The sequence below is a fragment of the Tribolium castaneum genome, chromosome 7 (genome assembly GCF_031307605.1).
Source record: "Tribolium castaneum strain GA2 chromosome 7, icTriCast1.1, whole genome shotgun sequence".
Taxonomy (NCBI): domain Eukaryota; kingdom Metazoa; phylum Arthropoda; class Insecta; order Coleoptera; family Tenebrionidae; genus Tribolium; species Tribolium castaneum.
Window position 1 is genome coordinate 16,082,250 of NC_087400.1, and position 16,124 is coordinate 16,098,373.

A 16,124-nucleotide genomic window follows, 5' to 3' on the forward strand; every position below is an offset into this window, starting at 1 on the left:
TAATTAATTTTAATTCCGATAGTTCTAGGACATTCTACGTAAATTTCATTGCATACACATTATCCCGAATAATTATTTCCTGTAATTCTAAACTAATTCCAATAAAAAAAAATTATCGTTATTTATTATTTGCAAGGAGAAATATTTCCAATAATTTCAGAAAAGATTTTAGTACTAGTACCTAATTTAAAAAGAATTTAAAAAATAATTCTAGAAAGTTTGAATAATAAAAATTAATTGTAAATTATGGTGTTTCTAGACTGTAGATTCTTTCTAGTAATTCCAACTTAATTCCTGTAATTCCTACTTAAGTTTTGTAATTTCTTTAATGTTAATTGAATTTACTATAATTATAGTCTAGAACTATGCTAAGAAATTTTACGTAATTTCATTACGTACAATTACAATAATTTTAAAAGAATTTCAAATTCAAATATTTTCTGTAACTCCCATAAAGTCCAAAAATAATTTTAATAATGTCAAATACAAACTGCTAAATCATATTAAGCAAATCCGAATGAGTTTCAATTTGTTTGAAGCTAAAAGCAATAACATTGTTAAAATAAATCAAAAATTCATCGTGAATAAATTATAAATTGTAGGAGTAAATTAATAGTTATTTATTTAATGAGTTTGAGTGTAAATCGGACGCTTTAAACCACGAGTGAAAACGAGTGGTTTATCATCCACGAGGCGAAATGAACTGATTTACACAAAAACGAGTTGAATACAACATTTTATTCTTTTAATTACACTCAGCAAGGCTTAGAATTGCTTTAAATTTGTTAAAAATAATCTGACGTTTCGTACTGAGAAATGCCAAACAGTTGTCAAAACTTCCTTACACAGGAGAAAAACCGTAAATTTTGACAGTGTCGAAGAATAAATATTATTAACATTAGTTTAAGAGTCGTGTTTTTTTTTTAATATTTATTTCCAATACGCGTTTACAACAATATTTGCAACAAAAAAATTCCGATTACCTTGTTGTTTTAGGAAATATTTGACTTTTACTTGAAACACGGAAATAATGTACAGAGTGTGCCAAGACGCAAAAAGTTGAATAACACTTTTTTTTATTATTAAACACCATATATTTTTTTACATGTGTCGATAGCATTTTTTTATAAGCTTCCTATTAATATGCGGTTTCTATAGCAAATTTACAATATTTCTTAAAGTGTTTAAAAATATTTTTTAGTTATTTTATTAATAATTCTTGATGAGTGAAATTCATTTATGTATTAGGTAATAATTAGATTACTAATGTAATAAGTCACATTAGTACATAACAAAAATTTAATTACTATTTGACTATCAGATTCTAGACTAACAAATTTTATTATAATAAAATATACTTTATTTAAAAATCTTGAAAAATATTTTAAATTTTTTATGCAAATTCTATATCATTAGAAAGCTTAGCAAAAATGCTATCGATACATAAAAAAATCATGGTGTTCCATTTGAAAAAAATGAGTTATTCAACTTTTTGCGTTTTGTCACACCCTCTGTATTATCTGCGTGTTTTAAGTAAATGTCGACTGTTTGCTAAGACTACAAGGTATTCTAAGTTTTTCTGATAAAAAATTATCGGAAAATATTCATAAGCGACTTCGCAGTGATTTTTCAAATTTTTTTAAAACGAAAAGTTGAATAATTCCAAAACGAAAAGAGATAGACATATTATAGTTTATATAAAGCTATATTATTTTTTGCATAAAAATTTGCATAAAAATGGTGTTCCATTAAAAGAAAATATAACTTGGGTTTAACACTCTGTATACAATACCCTGTGTATAATAAAATATTTTTAGTTTGTGGACTTTAGGACGATGTATTGGATAATAAAAACAGAATAGCAATATTTCTATTACCAATAACTTATAGACCGAATACACACTCCTGGGTCAACCTGTATCTCTAAATTACTTTTTAAATTGGTTTGAAGATTGCTATTTAAAAAAGGCTGTTAGACCTTGTTTTACACTTGTTAAAATCATAATGGTATAAAAGCGGCACAGTTTTATATTTTTTATAAATTTTTAAAATGTGAGGTGTAAACCCGATTTTTTTTGGTTTTTATTTTTTTGATTGTAATCCCTGAACCGATTTGAAAAAAATAGGAAAATGTAAGAAAAGGATATTCTAATTAGCATAAAAAACAAAAGCATGCCATTAAAATAATATTATTATAACGTCATACTTTTTTGGAACACTCTGTATAATCAAATATATTTTGCTAAAATGCGTGGTTGAGTATAAATAACGGTTACAAACATCAAAAGTTTAATTTTGCTAAAAGTAAGGTACAGAGGGCACAACTAACTTGTAGATAATAATACGTACCTTAATTAATTTTGTTGCTTTGAAGTTTAAAGCAATCATTACTAAATTATCATTTTGGCTAATTTATTTAATGCTTGTTTTGATAATAAAACATGAACTTTCGTGCACACTTTACACACCCAAGAAATTTTACATTCACACCTAACTCATTATCCTATTTTAACGCAATTATTATTTTAATCACCAACTTGCAACAATGGAAAAACCTACAAACTCCTTTTGTAAAAATGTTCGAACTTATTTTCGCGAATACTGCAACTGTACAAGTATTCATGGTTTTCGTTACTTCGGCGAGAAACGAACAATATTCGAAAGGTAAAAAATAAAACATAAAATTTTTCGTTTAATACTCAATATATAATGTTTTAGGATTTGGTGGATTATAGTTTTCTTAATTTGTTTATCTGCGTGCATTTTTTCGATTTACGGAGTTTACAAAAAATGGGATGGAAGTCCAGTAATTGTAAATTTTGCAAATCAGGGGACTTCGATTTATCAAATACCTTTTCCTGCTGTGACAATTTGTCCTGAATCGAAATCAGTCCAGAATTTGTTTAGTTTCACGAAAATTATGCTTAAGAAGCTTCGACGCCAAAATACGACTCAAGCCGAGTAAAGAAACATTTCAAATCGGAGGTAAAAAATTAAAATTATTTTCAGAGACACAAAATTTGAGTATATGGCACTTGTGTGCAAATACCACGAGAAAATCAACTACACAAACCCAAATACTTTCCCCGATGAATTTTTGGATGTTTTAAATACAGTCAAACCGAATTTAATCAAATGGAATTGCATGTATCTGGGGGAGAAATACGACTGTAATCAAATGTTTGTCAAGATTTTAACTGATGAAGGAATTTGCTACACCTTCAATATGTTGGATAGAACAGACATATTCAGGGATAAGGTGTATGTATACAAGTGTTCCGTCTAAACTTCAGTTAGAAGTATTAGTAGTTTTAATAATTTTTATTTTTTTAATAATGATAGTCATTTGAAAATTTGTATGCAGCAAGATTCTGCTTAACGAAAATATTTTCAAAATGGTGGTACTTCCGGTCATACCGGAAGTCTCTAACATCTTCCTTATTTTAAATAAATAGCAATTTTTTTAATGCGTTTTTGGATTACTAAAGTTAGTTTTCATAAGCTTTGCCTATACTATCATTTTTCCAAAAAGTCCAAACTTTCTTCAGAAATTTTTACTACCCCAAAAAAAAATTTAATCACGAAATACAAATTGAAATAGAATAACGCAGTGGACCAAGAAATTAATTTATCTTTGCTGTTTTGTCAATAATATTAAAATTTAATCTAATTTTTATATTTCTAGTTCAGCGGTTCTTAAAATTTGGGACTTTAATTACAGAACAATTTTTTTGGATTTGCATTTTTGATTAACATTGCTTAATCGATTTGTCTTTTATATAATTCTCTATTTACCTTTAAATTTTTGTTAAACCATTCCCTAGGACACTGTATTTGGTGTTTAATTTCCTCTTAATTAGCACTTTCCAGTTCAAAAATTTGAAAACATTTTTAGCTCATTTGAAAAAATAAGCCCAGATCATTCCTTTGGTGTTTTCAAATTTCTAAAAAGGAATAACAAACCCCAAATGCTTAACGTTAAGTTTTCAGAATTTTAAGTACCCATATCTCTATTTTTTCAAATAAAATGTTACAAGTTTTATTTTATTTAACCGTAGAGAATTTAATTCTGCATTGATCAGTATTGGCATTTCCTGTACTTATATTTAATAGTATTCAAGTTACAATAACTTCTTGTTGCGATTGAAAAATTCATTAGCCATAGGTTTTTTTTCATAGGTTGTCATAAAAATGATAGAAAAAATGTGAGAAATTAAATTTTTTAAACCAACATTCAATAAATTTATTTTGTTTTCACAGGACGGACAACACAGTTTGAACAGCGTTTGTCGTTTGTTTAATCAGAAATGTTTTTATGGCAAACTATGCAAAAATAGCTATGGTTAGTTAGAAATTTTCTACAATGTCAAAAAAACAACATACAGGGTGACCCAAGGGTGTATAATCGGTCTATAACATTTTTGGTAATTTAGATATTGCTATGCTGTTTTTATTATCTGGTAGATCGACTTAAAATCCACAAACTAAAAATATTTTTATTATACACAGGGTATAGTATAAAGGATGATGAACCCACGTTATATTTTTTAAATGGAACACTCTATATATTTTTGCATAATTGGAATCTACGCAAAAAAATAATATAATTGTTATAGGTCTAACTTTTTTTGTTTCGGAATTATTCAACCTTTCGTTATAAAAAAAACAATTTTTAAAAAATTAGTACAAAGCCGCCTATGAATATTTTCCGGTAAATTTGAAACAGAAAAATTAAGAATACTTTGTAGTTTTAACAAATAGACGAATTTTAGTTAAAGCACGCATAATATACATAGTGTGCCAAAACGCAAAAAGTTGAATAACTCATTTTTTTCAAATGGAACACTGTATTTTTTTATGTATGGAAAGCTGTTAAAAACTTCCTTAAAATAACTCAACTAATCCAAAAACGTAGTGAAAACAGCTTTCCTTTTAAAATAAGAAAGTTGATAGCGACTTTCGGTATAACCGGAAGTGTCGCCATCTTAAAATATGTTCATTGAACGGAACTTAACTTTCAGATGAATTTATTTATTAGAACCGTCAATACTTCTAAAGTGAGGTCTAAACGGAACACTCTGTAGATAATGTTCATTAAAATCATTGTAATTTAAAAATTTAAGATTACAATACAAGGATTACCAACGCTCGCTCTACAAAATGAGTGAATGGTCTGTAGAACATGGCTACACAGAAAACGCCCAATTTTCGCCATATCCTCGTCGAGCTTTGCTTGCTGGGGCGTCGAACGGTCTTACTCTCAACCTCATGACACCTAAAAATTACTTGGATTATGCCTGCCGGCAAACATCTCTCCAGGGATATAAAGTCATTTTGCACACTCCGATGCGGATTCCTCGACCAAGTCAGCAGTATTTTCGTGTTCCTTTGGATCAAAATGTTGTGGGGGCTGTTCAACCTGTAATGATCAGCACTTCAGATAGGGTTCAAATGTATGACCCTAAAAGACGGGGTTGTTATTTTCCCTCAGAAAGGCATTTGAAGTATTTTAAAATTTATACTTCTCTCAACTGTAAACTCGAATGTTTGACGAACTATACGTTAAGTCGGTGCAAATGTGTGAATTTTTTCATGCCAAGTAAGTATACAGCGTGTTAGGGAATGGTTTCCCAAGAATTTTAGGGTGAGTCTATGAGGCAAAATGGAAACGAAAACCTTTATAACATTTTTTTCCTACACGAATGGTTTTCTTAAAAAAAATTACAAATCAGCTTCACTGTTTAAGAGCTTCTGTGTAATTTGATTGTTGATTAAATAAAAGTAATAGTTTTGTTAAAAATGGTTTGTTACTTAGCAACAAAAAACGAACAATAATTTTCTGACAGGCTTTCGCGATCAATGTCACGAATGTCACGCTTCTGTTTTTTATTAAATTCCACTGTATAATAATGCATCCAAACTCTTCAGATTTGCATTTTTAAGAGAAATAGTCAATAATTTGTCGCTACGTTAATCAACGCAAGCAAGCAAGCAAGCAAGCAAAGGGCTTTGTAAATAACTGAAATGTGACTGCAGCTTTTATAAAATTTACGTACCTATTGACCAAATATTGATCAACACAAATTATTACCCACTAAAGGCTATTCGAAAATCAAGCTTTTTATTTATTTATATCAAAAGGTGCATTGAAACAATAAGTTTTAATAAACTTATGAACTACAAAATAAAACTAAAACAAATAAACACCAAAAGACAAAAGAACCTATCAGAACTCTTTGTAAATAGTACGGATAAAGAAGGTGTGCTTTCAAGTTCGTTATACTGTCCAACGACTCACTACAACTTCCATAGCTATATTTGTCGAGTAGGTGAAGGATCTTCATCAACTCGATGCAATATTTTCACTTCCAACCGTTCCCACTTCTCGTCCTTTACCTTTATACCTTGATTTTTAAAATTTATTTGTTTTCTGTAGTACTACATTATTATGAATCAAGTTTTATAAAGAAGAAGTTATAAGAAGTTTATAAAACGAGTTGCATATCTGGTACTTTTACAATGTGTTTTTAAATGATTCTCATCTAGTTAACTTAGAAAGTGGTTTACAAGTAAAAAAAAATGTGCCGTTCTGCTCATTTGAATCCTCTGTCAATAAATGTCAAATCTGTCAGTTGTGAAATTCAATGAATTTCTTAAAAAAATTCTTTAAAATGCAACTAACTTGTTACACTGTGCAAGAAAACATTTTTAACATTTTTAACATTTCTGAATTTTTTCCAAGGAATTAGTGAAATGATCGAATTTAAATTAAGTTAAAACGATTTGGCACCGAGACGGAATAACGTTCGAAACGCCCTCATTTTACTCTGCCGTACTATTTTTTATGAGTACAGAAAATCGTACAATGTTGTATCTCGTTTCGTCTCCTAAGTTATAGTCCTTCGTAGACTATATTCATTAATTTCTTAGACTGTAGAAAAGTATTATTAATAAAAATAATTTTGAGTTGGTGTGAAATATCTGAAAAAGCGACCGAAATAAGCAGCTTCTTTATGATTTTTGGCAAAGGATCTTTTTTCTGTAACAATTAAAATCGCTTTGCGAAATACGAGAAATGAGTTTTTTTCTAATCTTCTCTAATTTTATAGGAGAGAGTGGAACAAACATTTGTGGCACTGGCAAAATAGCCTGCATGAGAGAAGCTGAAAGTTAGTGAAATGCATTTCCAGCCAATCACCATCAAATCATTTTATTTTTAGGATTTTTACAGGCCAAAGATTTGTATTTAAAATTATCAAAAAACAAATCATTGAAGAAAACGAGTCAATGCGATTGCCTCCCGATTTGTACTGACACAACTTATGAAGTTGAAACTTCACAAAGTGATTGGGATTGGAAAATGACCTACAGTGCTCATGGCACACCTTGGCCAAACGAGTAAACCCCTCACACTTTTAGTTTCAATCGTATTAATTGAGAAAAAATTTCAGCACTCACTTATCCTCTCTTACAATTTTCTTCAAATCGGACACTTTCATCACATCTGAACGAAATGAACTCTACGGTCCTATTGACTTTTTGGCAAATTTTGGCGGTCTCCTTGGCCTTTTTACAGGATTCTCTGTGCTTTCCTTAATGGAAATTTTGTATTTTCTATCAGTGAGAATCATTTGCAACAATCGGTTGTACGGTTTTTGGGCAGGCCCCAGTATTTAAACAAGTTATACTAAAAAGGTGACTTATCAAATGAGATACTTTTTATTGAAACGCATAAACACGAGCATAAAAGCAACGTTTCAAACCATTGAATCGTAAAATCCACTTAATTATATGTCGAACATTATTAAGTACGTCAAGCTAAAAACTCAAGAGAGAATAGTTATGTAGATACAGCGTGACCCAGGGATGTGTAATCGGTAGTAGTTAGAAGTGCCTGTTCAAGACACACCAAAAAAATGTAAAAACACCCTGATTTTCAAGGGTAAACAAAAAAGCAAAAAAAAAAACGTTAAAACACCACCGATTTTCCAGGTAGTTAAAAAAACATCAAATAATCATAAAAACACCCCGATTTTCACGGGTGAACAGAAAAGCAAAGAAAATCGTTATAATATCCCGATTTTCAAGGGTAAGCAGAAAAGCAAAAAAAAATCGTGAAAACACCCCGATTTTCCAGGTAGTTAAAAAAATAAAAAATATTCTGAATCAAAGATTCATCATGAAGGCATAGCCGAATATCAAGCAAAATAACCCAATTTTCAAGGTAATCTAAAAAAAGTAGTGAACCTTGAGGACACAGGCATTTTTTAAGTAAAACACCCTGATTTTCAGGGGTAATCAGAAAAGCAAAAAAAAATCGTGGGCCATAGTGCACACAGGCATTTTTTAAGTAAAACACCCTGATTTTCATGGTAGTTAAAAAAAGTAAAAATATTAAGCAAATAGCATGGAATTTCAGTGACGGATGGGCATCCGTCACTGAATTTAAGACGATATAAGGACATCACAAGTTTTTAATCAATTTCATCAGTATTCGCCTTTGGCCTGCGGAGCAGTAGTCCACTTTGTGGACGCTCTGGGCCGATTTCATCAGCATTCAACAGATTTTTAATGATATCCTTTGATTTTTTAGTTAATCGATTAGCTTTCCCCTTTTTTAATCCGTCGCCTCGTAAATGTTCATTCCACGATTTTTCTTTCATTTTGTTTAGAATAGGATTTATAATTTCTTCTTTATAAGTAGAAAAGGGCGGTGATTTTACGTATGTAGACGTTATATTTTTAAGCCCTGAAGTTACACCTTGAATGATATCTTCTTTATTATTTTTCCAAAAAGGTTTTAATATATTGCGATATAAAAAACCCAATGCTGGTATAGCAAATTTTTTTAAAGATTGAAAAATATTTCCACCTCTAATATCTCTGTGATATTTAAGACCAAACCCATATTGTTTAGGAAATAATTGTTTTCTATGAACAACAAGTACCATTTATTCTACAAGAAAGACTGGCAGGACCAGCCCAGAGTCAACCAAAGGGTGCGGAGCACAAGTCAAAGACGGTTCACGAGGGAATCAAAAGATTCCGGAGTCGAAGACGAAGACTAGCAATGACAATTACTGAATATCTAGAACAAAATTTAAACACTCTCCATTAAAATTTATCAATTGATTTAGCTGATTTGTAACAGAAATGCGAATATTAAATATATAATCCGTACGATTAATTGGTAAATATTTCGGATGCGTCGGTTCAATATTTATTAAAGATCTAGGTGAAATATTTGGGGTAAAAGCGTATATAACATCACTTTTGAGATTATTTTGATAACTAGATGAAACTAGGGAGCAGTGAATCAAGATTTGATCAATATCTTTGGTGATATTTCCAATTTTTGTTGCATAGTTTATTCCTTCTTTAGCGGCAGCTGAAGCAGCCTTAGGTCTGCGACTATATATTTTTTTATCAAATCCTAAAAGATCATGTATCTTACCGTGGGAAAAGTCAATTTCATAGTCTTTGTCGCGTATAATTAGCATAAAACGATTAGTTGCATAATTTACATCAAAATAAAACGGGGGTGTTTCAAACGTTCCAAAATATTCTTGGATATAATTATTTAATTCATTTTCATCGTACAAACCGTTTGGTAATTTTAATATTTTCCACTCCGATTCATTTCTATCGTCTTCTTTCTTGATTTCGTTATTTTTGAGTTCTGTCTGGGGAGCCTTTTTACCAGACTTGTATTCGCTTCGCTCATGAGGGCTTCGCCTGAATTTTATTTCGTTATTTTTATACTCTTCAGTAATGTTATCCCAACTATACCAGAGACTTGCTGTTTTTAAAGCTATTTTACCTTTTAATCCGGATAAATTAATAGGATTTTCAGAATAACTTATTTCAAAATCATTTTCTTTAGATCTAATGTGTATTAGGCTCATTTATTCAGTTTAAAAAAAGCAAGCGTCAAGAAAGATTCCGGAGGTTCCCGAGGGATTAGTGCGCCGCATGTAGCGTAGAGAATATCTTTTTGTGATCTGATTTTTTTATGAGTTTCAGGTTTAACAATTTATCAAGTATTTCTACGCATTCATTATATACCTCGATTGAATCATTTCCCGCATTTTTTGACGCTATTAATAGATCAAGACGTTCTACCATTTCATTCGGATCTGAAAAAATCAGGCATGGCCTGCTGAAGACCGAAGGTCGAATCTGGCCGCTTCCTGTTTGCTTCTCATAGAAGGGAATTTTTCGAATATCTTCTAAAACACTTTTATATTTTTTCAACTGTGAATACACATATTGTAAATTATCAATTTTTTCTTGTTCTTGTGATTTCTTTGCGTTTGTAAGGTGCGCATTTAATGATTTCAATTTAGTTGATATTTCGGGTATCGTCGTATCAATTTTTGCATTTCGACTTCTAATGTCTAACGATAATAAATGTGAAGGTTTTTCAAATTTAAATTGTTTTTCAATAATATCAAAATTTAAATCTTTATTAGGATCTAAACTTATGGAGGAAGGTGATTTTGGTAATGGTAATAAATTCGCTGCGCTCATGAGGACTTTGTCCGAATTATCCGATTCGTTTACATCATCGCCTCCGGAATCTTTCGATTCCCTCGGGAACCTTTGGTGACCTTTGGCCTGGGGAACCTTTTCCTCAATTGCTAAAACATTTTTTGGATTCGCTTCGCTCATAAGAATTTGTTGTGTAAATTCAGTAATATTATCAAGTTTGTCAGTTATAGGTTTTTGTAGTTTTTTAATTTCTTCCTTCGTTAAATGTTCTTTAAATTGTTTTAAATGAATCCTATTTTTAATTATTTCACGATTTTTTAAAATAGCGTCAATTATTTCACTTTTACTATTAGCGTTAGTCATTTATATAAAGTGAAAAGAAGATTCATCATGAAGGCATAGCCGAATATTCCGGGATAGGGATTCGAACCTTTTTATGGGGTTTGCCCTTTTTATCAATCCATACCAACTTTATTTTTGGAGTTAATCTTGCGCCAGGGACTCCTTGTTGGTTGATGAATTGTTTTGGATTCAGAATATTCGGCTATGCCTTCATGAGCGCTAGCGATATTTACAGAATTAATAAAAATAAGTGCAAAACATTCCCCGTTTTCATTCCGACTACAATCCGATCTATTCTTACAGCATCTCCTCTTTCACGACAGCTTATACCGTTTATAGGTATGTGTCTATCGAGGAGAATCATCGGCACGACCATCAGTCCTGAATCAACAGGACAGGTCATTGTTGTTCGATATTACTGTAAGTCATGAATAGATGGAAGAGTCCCAAAACCGAGAAATATTTTGAGAATATTTGGCAGCACTCAGTTGCTCGTCAATCTTCGTGGGTCCTCAATCTCTATGGCCACTCGAGATCTCACCAGTTCAGATTTAAGAACAACTGCATTCTCAATTAAAAAAGCGGCGATGGGAATCGAACTCAAAACCTTTTATTATCTGTCTAACTCTTTACTATCTGAGCTATTTATGTCTTGTCCATTATAATGTCTAATCAGCTACAATAATACATCAAACTGCGCAATATTACGAAATTCGATAGCAGAGCTATCTCATGAGTCAAAGACGAATTTAAAAAAAAAGTTGGATCCGCGGGGGGTTCGAACCCGGGACCCCTTGGAGTGAAAGCAATTCAATTTCAATTTCAATTCAACATAGTTTATTTAAATTACAACAATTACAAAGGATCAGAAATCCTACAAACACAGAAATCTTAACCTAATTTACAAATTATAATTTACAGGTTCATGCACAGTCGTGCTTAACCTGTAGTGCAAACAATTATTGGTGCGCTGAAGGCGCCTTATACTAATTAATACAGTATGGGATTTTCTTATAACTAACATGCATAACAAAATTATCATTAATCTAAGGGAAAGAAGTACAAAAACCCTTTTTCTGTTGACCCCGCCGAGCCATAAATTACGCGTCCTACCTAAGTTAACTTAAGCTATGCACCGAAGCGCGCGACTGTGGACCAGAGGTCTCCCCAGTCCTGTAGTTTTGTACTTTTTGAAAATATTTATTTTGTAACATTTTAACTAATTTAACTTAACCTACTTATTTACAAAAATATTTACAAATATACAAAAAAGTGCGTTTGGAAATTCGTGGACCACATAGCGAACTAGAGGTCGATCCTTGATTTCCGACGTTAAATCAACTGGATTGGTGGCTGATTCATTTCAGTTAGACTTTGACAGATCACACGAGAATAAAATTCCATGGATCTGTCTAAGGGGTCTGAGGCCCTGCTGGAAGTTTATTTATCGTAGATGCTCAAATGTTGATACGATAATTTATGTTTTAGCCTGAAGGGCGTGTTGTAACTTCTAAATTTAGTGATTCTACGAGTTAATTTATTGAAATTTAATTGATGACTATAAAAATTGTTACTAAGTTTATTAACAAATGCGCGTAGGCTAGTGGTCGCCGATCTTTCCTGCAGATCGACAATTCTAGCATAGCGACTTTCATTCAAAGCTAATCTTAAACATTTATTTTGAAAAACTTCCAGCGGTTTGAAGGCAGTGTCCGAGAGGTGACACCATACGGGGGCGGCGTATGTCAAAATTGGTCGAAATATGGTTTTGTACATTAACACTTTATTTTGTGGCGTGAGTTTACTGTTTCGGTTCATAAGCGAGTACATGTTTTTAAGGGCGGCGGAGGCTTTACTAATTAAGTATTTAGTGTTTTTGAAAAAATTTAAACGTGTGTCAATGTACGTCCCGAGATATTTAACGTGCGGTTCGTCTGTAATTTTGTTATCGTATACCCGTAATTTATCCCAAATTTTATGGTCGGTAAATTTTCGTGTAAATATTATTTGTTGTGTTTTTTCCGCGTTGATTTTGATTTTCCACTTGTCATAAAATTTCTCCAATAAATTAATATGAATTTGAATTTGCTTGCTCGCTATCTGGGCCGAAAAGGAGCTCGCGTATATTGCCGTGTCGTCTGCGTAAAGCGCCGTATTTGTTTTCGCGAATATTGGTATGTCATTTATAAAAATATTAAAAAGAGTTGGACCTAGTACTGAACCTTGCGGGACCCCCGCTCCAATTAATTTCCTCGTCGATTGGGTATTTTTTTTAATTGTACTAGGAGTTCCCGATTTGTTAAATATGAATGGATTAATAAGATTAAACTTGTCGGAATTTTGTAATGGATCATTTTGTATATTAAACCGTCGATCCAAACGCGGTCAAATGCTTTTTCAATATCAAGTAAAGCCATTGTGGTAACTTTATCTTTATTGTAATTAATCTGAATATCATTAACGATTCTGGCAAGTTGTTGTGTGGTATTGTGTTTCGGTCTAAATCCAAACTGGCAATTATTAATTGTTTTATTTTTCTGAAGAATTTTGCTGAGTCTAAAATGAATTACCTTTTCGAAAATTTTGGAGATACAAGAAAGTAAACTAATCGGTCTGTAGCTGCTCGGTAGTTGCGCGTTTTTACCTGGTTTGAAAATGGGTACTACTTTTGCGGTTTTAAATGATTGGGGATAATGATTTAATTTGAACATTGCATTAACTAAATTTGTCAATTGTACTAAAGCTTTACGTGAGAAATTTTTAATTACTTTATTTTCTATTTCGTCTAGCCCCGGGGCTTTGTTATTGGGGAATTTTTTAATTATTTCTGCAATTTCGGTTGGGTTTGTTACAATTCGTGATAGATAGTGTTGTGAATTTATCTGCTCGCGATTTTGATTTATGAATTCTTCAACTTGCCTTTTAATATCATTTTGTTCGTTATTGAAATTTTGATCTGCTCTATGTACTGATTCGTATTGTGCCGCCAGTGCCTCCGCCTTTTGTTCCGTCGTTTCTGCTGGGGTGCCGTTCGCGATAAGTGTCGGTATATCATAAGATTTACGTTTCAACAATTTTATCATTTTCCAAAGTGAATTATCGTTAGGGTTAAGTGAAGCTAATTTTGTTTGCCAAACGTTATTTTTATGTTCGCGTATTAGATTCTTTATTTGACTATTTAATGCCGAAATTTGGGGTTTGAGTGTAATGTCACCGGTGACTTGCATTCGTTTCTTGACGCGATTACGAGTTTTAATTAAATTAACAATGTTATCCGGTATTTTGTCTTTTCTTAATGAAGTGACTATTCGCGTGGTTGAATGTTTTTTCCTAATTTTTTGAATTGATTTTGTAAACTTATTTATTTCGTGTTCTAATTGTTCGGTGGTTAAAATATTATGATTAATTTGGATTTCATTATCTAAATCTTTACGGAAGTTATGCCAGTTGGTATTTTTAAAGGAAGTTATTTGTCGGTTATCATTATCTTTAGGGAGATTAGAAATTTCGAAAATTACCGGATTATGGTCGGAATTTAGTTGTGAAAGAGACTGAGGGTCGTTTTCCAATAAGAAATTCTTTGTAAGGATTAAGTCTATTACTGTCGGGGTAGAATTGTTCGACGGAAAGTGAGTAGGTGACCGCGGGTGGTTTATGATGATATTGTTACTAATGCTAAGATTATATATGGTATTTCCGCTTGTATTATTTCGATGGCATCCCCAGGTATTGTGAGTCGCATTGAAATCCCCAGCTATAATTACTTTATTACCGATATTGTTTAGGTTTTCTAAATCGCGTTGGGAAATGTTATAACACGGGCGGTTATAAATTGCAATAAAATGAATTTGATTAGCTAATTTAATTCCGACGGCTTCTATTGTGGTTCGTGGTAACGTTAATTTTGAAAATGAAATACCTTTTTTGACTAAAATCGCGACACCCCCCGCCGCATTAGTACCGTCTACTCGGTCCTGCCTTATTATGTTGTAATTTTGAATATAAAATCTATCGTTAGGTGTTAATTTAGTTTCGCTGATGGCCAAAATGTCTACGTTGTTAGAATGTAAAAAAGCAATTAATTCGTCAATTTTTTGTTTGACACTATTAGCATTCCAAATTACACAAATGGCTTTAAAATCCATAAGTGTGGAGATTTTGGGTAAATTCGAAAACTGTCATAAATTTGGAGGTAGGATCTGTGCACCCTTCCAGCAGGGTGGTGAGATCAACTACCGCCTTGAGCATTTTAGATAAATCAACTAACTGATCTAACCTTTTGCACGCCTGTGAGAGCTGCGCGAGGGTCTCGGCCGTTGTCATCGTTCCTTGGGGTTTGGGGGGCTCCTGGGGCTGTGGTGCTCTCGGGGGCTGTGGTGCTCTCGGGGGCTGTGGTGCTCTCGGGGGCTCCTGTTGTTGTTGGGGGTAGCGCTGGCTCAGCGCTGGCCAGTGTGATGCGGCCGTGGGGGGCACAGGCTGCGGTTGCATCGTGGGGGCCCTCGTCCAGGCGTTGGTTTTGGGGGCCGGGGCTGGAATGTAGCGGGTGGGTTTGCGGCCCGCTTTGTCGTCTTCATGTGCGACTCTCTCATTGATGTATTGCACCCGCTTTTGATAAACGGGGCAATTGAGATTGTTTGCGGTGTGGGGGCCTCCGCAGTTCGCACATTTTGGTGTTGCGTCTTCGCCGATTTCGCAATCTCTTGTCCAATGTCCCTCGGCACATTTCAGGCATTTTGGTTTCACGCGACAGTTGCTTGTCGCATGGCCCCATTCTTGGCATCTGTGGCACTGCGTGATGCGCGTTTTCTTGACATACCGGTGGAAGCTCACACGGATGTGGCTTAGTGCCGGGCATTTCTTGGAGATGCTGTTCAGCGTCTCGTATTTCCCCGTGATGACGAGGAACAGGGGCCTTTGGGTGTTTTTCATCTCATACATGTTGATGAGATCAACTCCCTTCTCCTTCATCTCAGCCACGAGTTCAGGAATTTCAGGCCCTTTGTCCAGGCCGTGGAGCACGAACGCGTGGGTTTTCTCCTCCCTGGTGGTGTACGTGTGGTACTCCAGTTCGTCTTGTTCCATCTTCTCCTTGATGGAGTTGTATTCTTTCCTGGTTTTTGTGGAGATGATTGTCCTCTCCCGGGTGTACTTGATGGTGAAATTTTCACCGGCTTGTTTCTTGCAGAACTGAAGAAGTGCTGCATGATCTTTCGCTTTGCCGTGAATGACAATCGGCGGTGGGGGTCTTTCTGGGGGGCTTTTTCTCTCCGTGGTGCCCTGGGAGTGATTGG

General features: G+C 33.4%; 2 protein-coding genes across 2 annotated transcripts in view; one reads left to right on the forward strand and one right to left on the reverse strand.

Moving 5' to 3' along the window:
• The window catches only part of eIF4EHP (eukaryotic translation initiation factor 4E homologous protein), a 31,870-nt gene extending 23,319 nt beyond the window's left edge, over positions 1 to 8,551 (reverse strand). The window contains exons 1-2 of the mRNA NM_001170683.1: positions 8,525 to 8,551; positions 802 to 809 (exon numbers count right to left, since the gene is read on the reverse strand). Coding sequence (NP_001164154.1) covers positions 802 to 809; positions 8,525 to 8,551 — 35 coding nt within the window. The remainder of the gene's footprint in view (positions 1 to 801; positions 810 to 8,524) is intronic.
• Positions 1,780 to 7,898, forward strand: LOC107398717 (pickpocket protein 28). Its single transcript, XM_015983864.2, has 7 exons — positions 1,780 to 2,664; positions 2,719 to 2,961; positions 3,010 to 3,261; positions 5,124 to 5,599; positions 7,110 to 7,169; positions 7,221 to 7,398; positions 7,452 to 7,898. Exons 1-7 carry the CDS (start codon positions 2,546 to 2,548, stop codon positions 7,675 to 7,677), a joined length of 1,554 nt encoding a protein of 517 aa, XP_015839350.1. The 5' UTR covers positions 1,780 to 2,545; the 3' UTR covers positions 7,678 to 7,898.
• Positions 8,552 to 16,124: the final 7,573 nt, after the last annotated feature.